We start from the raw sequence: 13,773 nt of genomic DNA, 5'->3' as shown, positions 1-13,773 counted from the left end.
AAAGGAAAGAATTTTAGAAGATCTTTAGAAAAAAAAGATCCAAGATGCTAGGCTTCCTTTTTTTCAGAGCTGGAAAAAACAGCTTGAGCTCGAGATTTTTCACGTATTAACACATGAAAATCCCAAGATCAAGCTGTTTAAAATGGGTTCCAGCTTGTCACTTGCAAAGATATAATTTAATTCATGAATGCTTCTCTATTTTGAAGGCATAGTGAAGCCGATATTGAGTGTCCAGAAAACAGAAGTGATGGAAGGGGAAAATGTACTTTTACGCTGTGAAGTGCCGGAAGAAAAGCCACCTTTTTATTTCACATTTTATAAAACTGCACAGTCTGCAAATGGAGTTGTACATGAGAGGAGACGAACATCGCAATATGAAAATTTTGTTGAGTTAGAATTTCCCATTGATGCCGGAGACAGGATTTTATATTTTGAATGTGCTGTCCAGATGAATTCAATGACAGGATCTCAAACCTCGGAGCGCAGTAACCGAACAATTGTCACCGTGACTCGTAAGTTAGTCAGGCTTTTACTTTCAAAACTAATAAGTAAAATTATGCTTTTTGATTTTGTTTAAAAAATGCTGCAAACTGAGTTGTAAATTCCCATCATCCCAGATAAACACATGCTCGTGGTAAGCCCAACCAGCCTAAATGTATTCTCTTCTACATTTTTTTTTTACACTTTAAGGAATCACTTAGTAATAGTTCTTTCTACATCTCATACGTCTTGTCAACTTGGCTTTTAGGAGCCAACTCGAAAGTTAAATCGATGAAATATTCCTACATGTCAAATCAATGAAATATTCTTAAAAGGAAACCTATGAAAGACCCCAATTTTCTAAGATGCAGTTCTTGGTTCGGTGGTTCGAATCCCTAGTGCTACATAATGGAGTGAGCTCCCGTTACTTGTCCCAGCTTCTGCCAACCTAGCAGTTCGAAAGCATGTAACAATGCAAGTAGAAAAATAGGGACCACCTTTGATGAGAAGGTAACAGCATTCCATGTGCCTTTGGAGTTTAGTCATGCTGGCCACATGACCACGGAGACGTCTTCGGACAGCGCCTGCTCTTAGGCTTTCACATGGAGATGAGCAACCGCCCCCTAGAGTCGGGAACGACTAGCACATGTATATATTTATTTCAAATTTATAGCAGTCTTTGTCATCATCAGGAAAAAAAAAACACAAGATAGACAGGAACACAGGAACATGATGGGGCAAATTAAACAGTATACAGAGCACATAGAAGAAGAAAAAGGAGGGGGAAAAGGAAAACTCCCCCTTTATATTTGCAGCAACCAATCCTAGCGTAGATTGCATCATGCATGAGTCAGCACTCTCTAATCAACTATAACTGTGGGTTCTGGCCTATTGTACACCTTACTGTTCCAGCTACTAAATTCAATATCTTAACATATTGATAAATAATTGCTATGCCAGATGGATCTTTGAATCAAAAAGGCGGTTTTCAAATTGTCAGAGATATTCCAAGCATGTTAGCTCACTCTTGATTGAAAATACAAGAACTGCCAAAATCACTGGTTCTGTATTATCTCTGATGCTGGCAGTAATATATTTTAAAATCAATTAAAGGTTTTTGTCAAATTCCTCCACTGTTCATAGCAGGGTTTTGAACAGAACTAAACATCAAAATATCTAAGTCCTCAAAGATCATTACAGAAACTATAACAACCATTAGTCTTGTGACATCTTAAAGAATTACTACTACATTTGCACAACATTGCCAGATGTCTACTGTTTTGTCCTGAGGAAGTAATACTATATATGGTTCTTTGTATCCTTCTGCAGCTGTTTTTTTTTTTGCATGGACCAGCTGATTAATACATGCTATGATAAAAATGTCACCATTTTTAACCCAGGGAAAATAAAGGACATTGCACATAACCACAGTTTTCATTCCAACAACTGTTTTCAACCATTCCACAATTACTCTTTTTGTTACTGATGAGGCTTGAAAGCATCTCATGAACTCATGGGTTTGCCCTCAAGTTGACCAATGGGCAGCACCAAAAACACTTCAATTGTTTCACCTTTTCCCCTGTTTTTCTAGTGATTTCTAAGTCATGTAAGTGACTACTGTTCCAAGGAGCTCTTCAACTCCACTAAAAGAGCAGCAAAGGGTAGGGTGAGGAGCACAGTGGCTTGCATGGTTAGGATGCTGAGTTGGAGGTTAGCTAGCCTGTGTTTGAGACCCGAATGCTGCCTTGGGGCAGGGTTGAGCTCCTGTCCTTTGCTCCAGCTTCTGCTGGGAACATGAAAGTAGTCCCTTACTGGGTTTCCCTTGAGCAATGGTGATGTCACTGGCTAAATCTTTCAATCAGGAAGCACCTTGGTGCTTCTGACATAAGTACTCTGCTACGCTAAGGGTAGGGTGCTATCTTTAGAAACCAATAAGCAGAACATCCACCCCTAAGTCCCAAAATCCATGCCGCTGAATTGTCTCCACAGTCATTTTTTTTTTGCACCTCAAAAGGATAAGAAGTTAACTGGCTCTACTGCCTTATAGACACAACCACACATGTGTTTTTGTGGGTACAGAGCTTAAATTAGAAGTAGTGGAGATGTTGCAGGTAGGGGAAACCACCTCAAATATTTCATCACAATTATTTTCTTCAAGTCCATTCACTAACATTAAGAGCAGAGATGGAATTTTATTAAAATGTTGCAATGCAATTTATCCTTGGTTGAACAGACATAAATATGTGTATGTCCCTTAATAATCTCCCCAGTGAGAGAATAAATTCAACAAGGGTACAGAATTATATTGTGAATGGTTTTTTTAATATAAACTCATACAATGGTCTGGATTTAAAGATAAAAAGGTAGTTTAGATCATACTTTGACGTGTGTGTGTGAGAGAGAGGGGGGGGAGGGAGAAGGAGAGAGAAAGAAAGAACAGGCAAGATAGTGATTATAGCAATAGCAATAGTAGTTAGACTTATATACCGCTTCATAGGGCTTTCAGCCCTCTCTAAGCGGTTTACAGAGTCAGCATATCGCCCCCACAGTCTGGGTCCTCATTTCACCCACCTCGGAAGGATGGAAGGCTGAGTCAACCTTGAGCCGGTGAGATTAGAACTGCTGAACTGCAGATAACAGTCAGCTGAAGTGGCCTGCAGTACTGCACCCTAACCACTGCGCCACCTCAGCTCTTCCCTTGTTTATCCCTTGTTCCTTTTGTATATGTGTCAATGTTGCATGCATGTACAAAGGAGCAGGGCAGGGCTTTCATTACACAGTTGAAATTACCATCTACACACACACACACACACACACACACACACACACCATTGGACAGCAAGTGCTTAAACTAAATGCATATTTTCCCAGAGTCTCAACAATACCAATAAATAAATAATAGTACATGCAACTAACCATAAATAATAATTATTTTTACTTCCTTATTTAATCTTTACTTTTATCCTTCCCACCCTTCCCTTTCCTCAGTCCTTCATATGGATAATACTACATATATCTAAAGAAGTGGACCATAATCAATGACATCTTAAATTCTTAATTAGCTTATACGATGTGCGAGAAATTTTATAACCAAATATATTTTATTCTTTATACTGTTTCCATCTTCCCCTTAAAATATTGACAAATCCATAATGATCTGAGAATCAGTGTCTCCACTAGATAATTAAGAATCAAGCTGAAATTAAGTTAATCAACTAAAATTGGCAAACTTCCTCAAATAAGTTACTTTATCCACATATCAATGGATCAGTTCTGCAAACACGCTAGAGTTAATTAAATTAGGTTTCTCAGAGGAGCTCCATATTCACAAGAATAAATATACTACGCACACCCCTCAAGTGTCATCCCAGAATCAGCACATGACACCCAGACAAGCTCCCCCTATAAAAAAATCTCTTGCTGTACCCCATTTCTTTGCACCTTGCCCTTAAATGCAAACTGTTTTGCTTTTAGGAATAAATATTTCTTCTTTCCTCACAGCTGTTTGAATCTCATTTTTATTCTTATGCAGCCCCAGCTTGAGTTGGGAGCCCAAATTATTTTTCTGACAGCTGCCACAAGGCCCAGACTCAATTTTTTTCTTTAGCGGAGTAACGTAGCCACCTCTCTGGAAACTTTCCATATGCTATTGTTTTGTGGTTTTTTTAAAATTATGATAGATTGGCTTTTTCTTTTTTGCAGAACCGTTTCGTGTTCCTGAAATAACCATCAACCCACCACAGAATATTACCGAAGGGGATAAGATCTGCATAACATGTTCAACTGTTATGAACATCCTACTTCACCAGGATCAAACTGAAATTATCTTGCAGAAAAATAAAACAATTCTGAATAGCACAAAGGGCAGAGAGAACCTAATGTATTGCAAGGTAGTCAAGATGGAAGACAATGGCAATTATATTTGCAAAGTGGAGCATGGAAGTGTATCTAAAATCAACAAAAAAGAACTTGTGGTGGCTGGTAAGAGATTTCTCCATCTTGCTTTAATAACTCATGGCCTGATCTTAGTCTATGGTTTCAATAATTATGAAGTGGAATATCTACTTTTTCAAGATATGAATTTATCGTATGGTTCAGGGGTGGGTTGCTGCCGGTTTCACTGATGGTTCGCAACCCGCACACAATGCACACTCACTCACTTTGCTCACACATGGGCCAGACGCGTGTGCACTGTTCAATGTAAATTGTTCTTCGCGCATGCGCAGAACAACTAGAAATCAAAATTGCGGCAGCCCAGCAGCAGTGAGGGAACCGGTTCGGGGGCATGGCAGGCCTGGGTTGCTTCCGGTTCTGCAACCCATGCCTGAATTCCACTACCGGTTCAGCTGAACCAGACTGAACCAGGAGCAACCCATCTCTGGTATGGATGAGTTCTAGTCAGAGTTGCCTCATGATGTCCTATGATGTCCTTCACACCTTCTGTAGCTGTATCAGGTGAACCTAGCAGAAAATAAGGGAGTATCTAAACCAGGGGTGGGTTCCTGCCTGTTCTAACCTCTTCTATAGAAGAGGTTCCACAAATCTACAGTGCCGTTTAAAACCGGTTCCAGCTCCCTCCCCCCGCCCGTCCGCACATCATCAAGATGAAGAGCAAGAGGAGGAATTCTGGGAGTTGAAGTCCACAAGTCTTAATGCTGTCACATTTGAACACCCCTGGGGTTTTTTTTCCTAAAGGGTTAGGGGGTGCAACGGTCTTGTAACCTGACAGCTTTAAGACTTGCGTGCTTCAAATGCCAGAGTTTCTGAGCCAACATTTTGGTTGCTAAGCAAGAGCTTGTTAAGTGAGTTTCACCACATTTTACAAGTTGGCCACGCCCACCCAGTCACATGGCCGGGAAGCAACTCCCACAAAGCAGGCCACACCTACAGAAGAGGTTCTAAAAAAATTTGAAACCCACCACTGATCTAAACACACATGCTTTTCCTTTCCTGAAGGTTTAAGTACAGCAGGATTGGGCATTCATATACCACAATTCTGGAAATAGACACAGAAGGTGTTGCTTGTTTTTTAGGCAAGCTGTAGGCTATGAAGACAATATTGCCTTGCCTAAGAGTAAGGCAGTTGAGTCCTTCAGCCCATCATGAATCCACTTGAAAACTTGGGAAGGGCACAGTAGACAATAACATTTATCAGGAGCACTTTTCAAACTCAGAAATAGCATTCAGATTGCTTTTGAGCCATCTCATGGAGTCTGTGGGCAAATATGAATTACTCCAATGTAGTGCTTCAGACTTGCTTCAGCTAAACACAGGGCCTTCCTTCTATGATAGGGTAGCATTACAGTACAGGTAGTCCTCGACTGACGACTTATAATTCATTTAGTGATCATTCGAAGTTACAACGGTGGAAAATAACAAAGGGTTGTTTTTGCATTGGACATAATTTAACATTTTTAAGAACATATGCTTAGAAAAATAATGTGCCTTAGAATTAACAAGAAAGTATAAAAGTTAGAAGAAGAGGAAATGTCTGTCGTCTTAGAAAGAAAAGCTAGCTGATAGAAACATGGCAGCTGGCATTTTAACCGCAAGAGCTTACAGAGAAGCATAGGATAAAGAAACTAACTGCTTATTTCAGTTTCTTGTGCCGATGCAAATGGGTTACAACAGTGATGGCTAACCTTTTTGGGCTTGGGTGCTGAAAGTGTGCATGCATGTGCCCACACCCATATTCAATCCCCCCGCGCCCCCCGCGCCCCCCTTGCATGCATGCATGACCCACCCATCCCACTGCCCTGCCACCCCCACCCCTACTTCTGGTAGGCCCGTTTTTTCACCCTTCCTAGGCTTTGGAGGCTTTCCTGAAGCCTGAAGAGGGTGAAAATGACCTCCCCCCCAGTCCTCCCTTTGAAGGCTAAAAATCAGTTGGCCAGTGCACTCATGAGCACTGCAGCTGATCTAGGGCAACGGCTCGCGTGCCCTCAGAGATGGCTCTGCGTGCCACACGTGCCATGGGTTTACCATTACAGGGTTAACAGAAAGCAGGATCTGTGGGCTACTCACTGCTAAAAGCAAACAAGGGAAAAGTGGAACTAAGTAAAGGGATATGGAGAAATGTAAACAGGGAGGGGATAGAGGCATTCCGGAATAGTTGTGAATCTTATGGCTCTTTTCGAAAACAAGGGAGGGACTTGCACTTCTGGCTGAGGGAATGAAATGCTGCTGGAATCTATCTTTGGGTGTACCTACTTTGCTAGCCACCCTCTCTTGAAAAAAAAACATATTTTTCAATAAACTGCTTGCAGCTTCACTCAATGACTTTGTCAAATCTCTGAGTGGTGAGTCTGTTTCTCACACAACGGCAGTGAAAAAAGTGACTTATGACCAGTTTTCAAACTTGCATCACTGCATCCCCATGGTCACATACCGTATTTTTCAGGGTATAAGACGGACCTTTTTCAACCAAAAAAGAGGGTGAAAATCTGGGCGCGTCTTATACACTGAATACAGCATTTTTAGCCTCCTGAAACCACGCCCCCTTTGCAAAAATGGCCGTGCAGAGCCTTTAGGAGGCTTCCAAAGTGTTCCTGGGGGCTGGGAAGGAAAAAAATGAGTGAAATACAGGTTGTTTTTTGCTTCTTTTTGCCCCCCCCAGCCCCCAGGAGCACCCTACAAGCCTCCTAAAGGCTATGCATGCCATTTTTTTGACAAAAAACAGGCCCATTTTCATGAAAACTGGGCTGTTTTGGGGAGGTCTGCAGAGGATAAAAACTTTTTTAAAAAATTTGCCTCTTCAAAATCTTGGTACGTCTTATGCTCCGGTGCGTCTTATACTCTGAAAAATGCACTAATCAAGATTTGGACTTGTGGCAACTGGCCATGTATTTATGACCTTTGCACTGTCCCGGGGTCATGTAATCACCCTTTCTAACCTTCCCAGCTGATAAGCCAAGTCAATGGAGGAAACCAGATATGCTTAATGACTACAGGATACAATTAACAACTGAATGATTTCGCTTACCAACCATAACAAAAAAGTTGAAAACGGGGGCAAAACTCACTTAACAACTGCCTGGCTTAATAATGAAAATTTTGTTGAGGAATACTTGTACTCTTTAAAGTGAATGAGTATTGCAATGCTTGTAGTTTTAATGTATTTTAAGATTTAAGTTCACGTCTTTTTCGGAAATGTGCTATTATTTTTGTGATTTCTCTTATTGTTTCCATTGTACTGTGGATGTCTTTTTAGAAGAGTACATAAACATTAATCCAAATTTCCTGGAAGAAACGAAAGCCACCTTCCAGTCACTTGGCAGCGAGCAAGTGAACAAACAAGTGCATTTAGCGTTTTTGGAACGAAAGTGAACCATCCAGAGTTTCCTGACAGTGACAGGAAAAATTAGACCCAGAGAAAAATGCTGAAAGGATGGCATTGGAGCCAATATCACCCATGCATGAAATTTAAACAATAATTTTGTATGCCTTGTAAAAAGTGCCAATTATCTCAGTTAAAAGGCAGTAATGTAATAACATTTATATTTTCAGATTCCGAAAATCAAATCTGTTAAAAATTCTGAACTTAAGCCAATAATAGAGAGACCTGATATCTTTACCATGTCAAGGGTTTGAGGCATTGCCTGGCGGCTGCATGGCTACCTGAGTGATGCACAGAGAATACTGACATACATAAGCTCTTTTACATAGTAGGAAACCCATGGACTCAATAGCTTCTTTCAATAGATTATTGTTCCCCTATTATTTCTGCAAACTTGAGAATGGCAAATTTCTATTGGGCAATAAAGCTTCTGTTTTGGCTACAGTATTAAAAACAGAAAAAGGCAGCTTGGTTTTGTAAGCTGCCAAGAATCACTGAATTGTGGCAGGTCACACATTTCATAGATAAATGCGCAGTTTGCGCCTGGGGTACTAAGACTTGATATCCCATGCATTATGTACTGATAAGGAAGGAGCTTTGTACATTGCAATTATAGTTAACCTGTTCCTCCTCTCTCTCATCTCTACAATCACCTTACAAATTCTTCCTCACTATAATTCCAATATGTTGATGATGATATGCATTCAGTCATGTCTGATTCTTGGTGATTCTATGGGTCACGTCTCTCCACCTCTTCTGATCTTCCACAGCTTCTTTGAGTTGCTCTTGTGCTCTGGCTGGTGTCAACTTTGATGGTGATAATTCCAGTGCTATTACCTTAATATTCCCTGTTGGTTGACAGAGGGGGGTGGGATCTATGTTTGGAACCATTATTCAAGAATTTTGAGCATATGCTCCCACTAATTTTAAGGTTTGTTTGTTGTTGTTTTGGTTCTGAAAGGGTGGTTCACATGCTGTAAAACTAACATTCAATGACATACCTTAGTCCCTGAAGGGGATAGGTATCTTTGCTGAATTGCAACTCATGCAAGCAAGCATGAGGGTCTCTGGATTTAGGGGTGAAGCTGGTTCTGGATTTGTGCCATTGATAACTCTATTAGGCCTAGTAATCCCCCCAGGCAAAACTGGTGTACAATGAGGAGATCCTCCTGTACTCATGAGTTCTAATCAAGGATTAGTTGGTAGCTATGTCTAAAAGGTCAGGACATGGTGGCTCAGTAGCTACAACGCTGAGCTTGTCGATCAGAAAGGTCGGCAGTTTGGCGGTTTGAATCCCTAGCACCACATAACAGAGTGAGCTCCCTTTTACTTGACCCAGCTTCTGCCAAACTAGCAGTTTGAAAGCATGTAAAAATGCAAGTAGAAAAATAGGGACCACATTTGGTGGGAAGGTCACAGCGTTCCATGCGCCTTCAGTGTTTAGTCATGCAGGCCAAATGACCATCGATAACATCTTTGGAGAGCGCTAGCTCTTCGGCTTTGAAACAGAGATGAGCACTGCCCTCTAGAGTCGAGAATGACTAGCACGTATGTGTGAGGGGAATTTTTACCTTACCTATGCCTAAAAGGTAGGAAGGTAAAGGTTTCCCTGTCCAGTTGTGTCCAGCTCTAGGGAGCAGTATTCATCTCTATTTCTTAGCCAAGGGAAAGACATTTCCCATGGTCATGTGACCAGCAAGGCTATATGCGTGGAATGGTACTACTGTTTCACTGTCCTACCGAAGTGGTACTTATTAATCTACTCACATTTGCATGCTTTCGAACTGCGAGGTGGGCAGGACATTTGCACAAATCCATCTTATGTACCAGTGGTGCCTTTTCTTGGATCTGCTGGTAGTCTTTCCTGCCTTAGTCACTTCCAGATTGAATTACTGCAACACCCTGTCTTGGAAGGCATTCAAACCCTTCAATTGGTCCAGGAAACAATTGGTATGCATAGTATTGAGTACACTTCAAGTTTGATTTAGACTTGTCCGTGGAGTGTAAGTGTTGACGCATATCTACACTGAGAAGAGATTGATGGATAAATGTACATTGCAGATAGTTGCAGGTGGGTTGACGTGCATGCCTCCCAAATAGTGGGGGGTTTCAAAAATTGTTGGAACCTACTCTGTGGGTGTGGCCTCCATTGTGGGAGTGGCTTGCCACCCATGTGACCGAATGGGAGTGGCTTGCCGCCCATGTGACCAGATATGAAATTATGAATTAGTACTTAGGTCGGTCCAAGTAGCTATTCAGAAACTCTGGCATTGAAGCATGCAAGTCTTAAAGCTGTCAAGTTACAAGATCCTTGCCAGTGGTGGGTTTCAAAATTTTTTGGAACCTCTTCTGTAGGTGTGGCCTGCTTTCCGGGTCCAGTGGTGGAACCTCTTCTAACCAGTTCGGTAGATTTGACGAACCGGTTCTACCGAATAGGTGCGAACTGGTAAGAACCCACCTCTGCTCCCAAATCTTAACTATGTATTGTGTGGAGCTGCGTGTCCTGCATGCTGATTGGTTGATTTGTGTTGGGAGGCAAGTGGAAAGCAAGTCACATTGTTGTTTGAGCGCCCCCTAACCAACAAGTTAACATTTACAGAAGTATAATGCAATAGCTATGCCACTGTCTCCGATTAATAGACGCATACGTTCTCTGGCGGTGTTGATGTAGAAGTCTAAATCACGTCTATGCAACTCCACTGGGTGTAAGGTGCCAGCTATAATTTTTAAGTTCGTATATATAGCAGAGGGCGAGAACTGCCTCACCCCAGTCATTTCTGCCTGTCCCATCAGGGCACATATACTTCAGGTCTCCTCACTGATATAGAGCCATCTTGCAGGAGCCTAGGTGACATGGTCTTCTGTGACAGTCCCCGTCTTAAGAAACAGTATTTCCCACCCCCGCCCCAGATCTAAATGGTTCTTACCCTCATGGCCTTTCAAAAGGTTATGAAATCCTGGTTACCCCTCCATCATGAGAACCAGGTTGTTAGCAGAGGCCAATATCCATTCTTTTGAGACTGTATTTGGGAAGTGCAACTTAACAGTAACAGAGTTGGAAGGGACCTTGGAGGTCATCTAGTCCAATCCCCTGCTCACGCAGGTGACCTATACTAGAAATTTGAACTGTTGAACTGCCGACCTTTCTGATCGACAAGCTCAGCGTCTTAGCCACTGAGCCACCTAGTCAGGCAGTGCTTTGACTGCTGCTTTATATTGGTTGTTTGTTTAAGATGGGTATAAATTTTCTAAACAAACAAATACCTTCAAGCTCCCCTTCCCTTTCCAGATCAATAATTTATGTTCTCTCATTATTTTGCAGAACTGTTTTCCAAACCGATGTTAGTGGTTAATAAAACCAAATGGGACGAAAACAGCATCGTAGAAATTCATTGTCAAGTGAATGGTTCAATGCTGATTAGTCTCTCACTCATAAAGGACAACAAAATATTGGTAAACTCCAGCATTTACAGGACTAAACTCCATGTATCTGACAGTGGAAGCTATATATGCAGAGCAGAGATAAACAACATTTCCAAGGAAAGTGACCCAGTGTTTCTCCATGTTTATGGTAGGTTGATTTAAAGATGTTAAATTCCCTGTTTTTCTTTCTGCCTTCTCTAACCTGGAGCTCTTCTAGATATAAATAAAGGAGAATATTTGTGGCTCAGGGTTCAAAATGAGGTCTCCTTGATGCCATCTGAGCTTGCTTGTTTTCTTGCACACATTTCATTACCCAAATTAGGTAACATCATTATGTTACTTATTTTGGGTAATGAAATGTCTGCAAGAAAGAAAGAAAGCTCAGAGGGCATCAAGGAGCCCTCTTTTGATATGGCGAAAGTCAGGACAACTAATCTTGGAAATCTTAGCTGGCATGTCCAATGCATTTAGAAAAGCCAAGACTAAGTTAGGCTTTCTTATCTGATAAATAGGAAATATTTATACACTGCATACAAGCCTTTCTGCAACTTTATGGTACAGGTAATCCTCAACTTATGATCAGTTGCTTAGCAACTGCTCAAAGTTATGATGAAGCCTCAAAAGCTATTTAAGACCTGGTTCCAAATCCCCGACACCGCCCCCCCCAGCAGTCACATGACCCCTTTTGGTCCATTTTTCAACTAGCCCACATTTACAGCTGTTTGCGGTGCACCATGGTCATGTGACCAAGCTTTACAGCAACGTACAATTACTCATGCTTCATTAAATGAATCAGCTCATCTGTGTCCTGTGATAGTGCATTTTTATCACGTGCCACCTTCTTAAAGAATACAGTAATCCTCGATGTACGACCACAATGGAGCCCAAAATGTCTGTTGTGAAGTGGGACATTCGCTAAATGAATTTTGCTCCATGTTACGACCTTTCTTGCCAAAGGTGTTGAGTGAATCACTGCAGTTGATCAGTTGGTAGCTCAGTTGTTAAGTGAATTTGGTTTCCCCATTGACTTTGCTTGTCCGAAGGTCACAAAAGGTGATCAAAAGACCCTGGGACACTGCAATGGTCATACGTATGAACCAGTTGCCAAGCATCTGTATTTTGATCACATGATCATGGGGATGCTGCAAAGATCGTAAACTCTGAAAAATTTAATTTAATTTAATTTATTAGATTTATAGGCCGCCCAATCCCGGAGGACTCCGGGCGGCTTACACAGAACAAAAAATAATTATAAGTCACTTTTTTCAGTGCTGTTGTAACTTTGAACGGTCACTAAATGAACTGTTGTAAGTTGAGGACTACCTGTATTTCTGGACCACTACAGACTGCCTTTCCTCTCACCATTGTGTGTGGCTTTCTTTCTGCACTTTCATTTTCTATTTTTGGAACTAACTGCCGTGTAATGAAACAGGGTTGTTTGAATATTTCAAGTGCCATTAATCTCCCACTGTGTATGATAGGCAGCAAATAAATTTAGTTAGTTATTTAATTAATAAATAATACTCGGTTTCTCTACAGCTCCAGTTTCTCTGCCTGTCCTTTCTCAACCATTTTCCCAAGTCGCTGTACTTGAGAAGTTCTTCGTCTTACAATGCTACTCAAGGTTTGGGACTCTGCCTATCACATACTCCCTTTACAGAGGGAATATAAATATCAGGCAGATTGTAACTGAAGAGAATGTACCAGCAAATTTTACGGTCAAAGCCTCTAGCATCCACGAGTCTGGACAATACAGGTGCCATGCTAACAACGGCCACTCTCTTTCACAACAAAGCAAAAGGCTAAATGTCACTATAATAGGTAACTATTTGCTATTTGCTATGTGTTTTGTTTTTTGTTTTGGCAAGAATCGCTGTTTGTCTGAATCTGAATATACCTGAAGGCTGCCAGGTTGGGAAATCTGATCTGCGGAAATTATTGATTTCCTAAGGTTCCATTGAAAAATCTTAGCACTCTTATGTTGCTTTTTTTAAGATCCTATATAGACAGGAATTCCTTGCCTTTGCATGCTGTCTGGAAATGGATTCCGTTGGAGATGACAGAGCTTCATGTTTACCTACAGCAGGGGTGTCAAACCTGTGATGAACTGGGATGGGGGGTGGGGGGCAGCGTATGATGCATCTGGCCCACGGGCCGCAAGTTTGACACCCCTGACCTATAGCAACTCCATTTTTTTATACATAAGCCCAATTCCCAGCCAGTCTAATGGTGAAAGCAGCAGAGTAGAAAGTGGGAGACCCTGAGTTCTAATTCCACCTTAGGCATGAAAGCCATCTGGGTGACCTTGGGCCGGTCCCTCTCTTTTAGCCCAAGCCACCCTTACAGAGGTTGTTGTTGTGGGGAAAACAGGAGCAATAGCAATAGCAATAGCAGTAGACTTATATACCGCTTCATAGGCCTTTCAGGCCTCTCTAAGCGGTTTACAGAGAGTCAGCATATTGCCCCCAACAATCTGGGTCCTCAGGACCTCAGGAGGAAAGTATTGCTGTGGCCCGCCAGCTTCCAGTAGAGCT

The 13,773-nt window shown here is 41.6% G+C and overlaps 1 protein-coding gene across 2 annotated transcripts in view; it reads left to right on the top strand.

Annotated features, from left to right (window-relative positions):
* The window catches only part of PECAM1 (platelet and endothelial cell adhesion molecule 1), a 67,133-nt gene that overhangs the window by 17,617 nt on the left and 35,743 nt on the right, over positions 1-13,773 (top strand). For both annotated transcript variants that reach the window (XM_032210529.1, XM_032210528.1), the window contains exons 4-7: positions 207-512; positions 4,183-4,461; positions 11,139-11,387; positions 12,779-13,060. In XM_032210529.1, the coding sequence (XP_032066420.1) occupies positions 207-512; positions 4,183-4,461; positions 11,139-11,387; positions 12,779-13,060 (1,116 nt within the window). The remainder of the gene's footprint in view (positions 1-206; positions 513-4,182; positions 4,462-11,138; positions 11,388-12,778; positions 13,061-13,773) is intronic.

Source organism: Thamnophis elegans, chromosome 2, assembly GCF_009769535.1.
Source record: "Thamnophis elegans isolate rThaEle1 chromosome 2, rThaEle1.pri, whole genome shotgun sequence".
NCBI classification, from domain to species: domain Eukaryota; kingdom Metazoa; phylum Chordata; class Lepidosauria; order Squamata; family Colubridae; genus Thamnophis; species Thamnophis elegans.
This window is presented reverse-complemented; position numbering and strand designations above follow the sequence as displayed.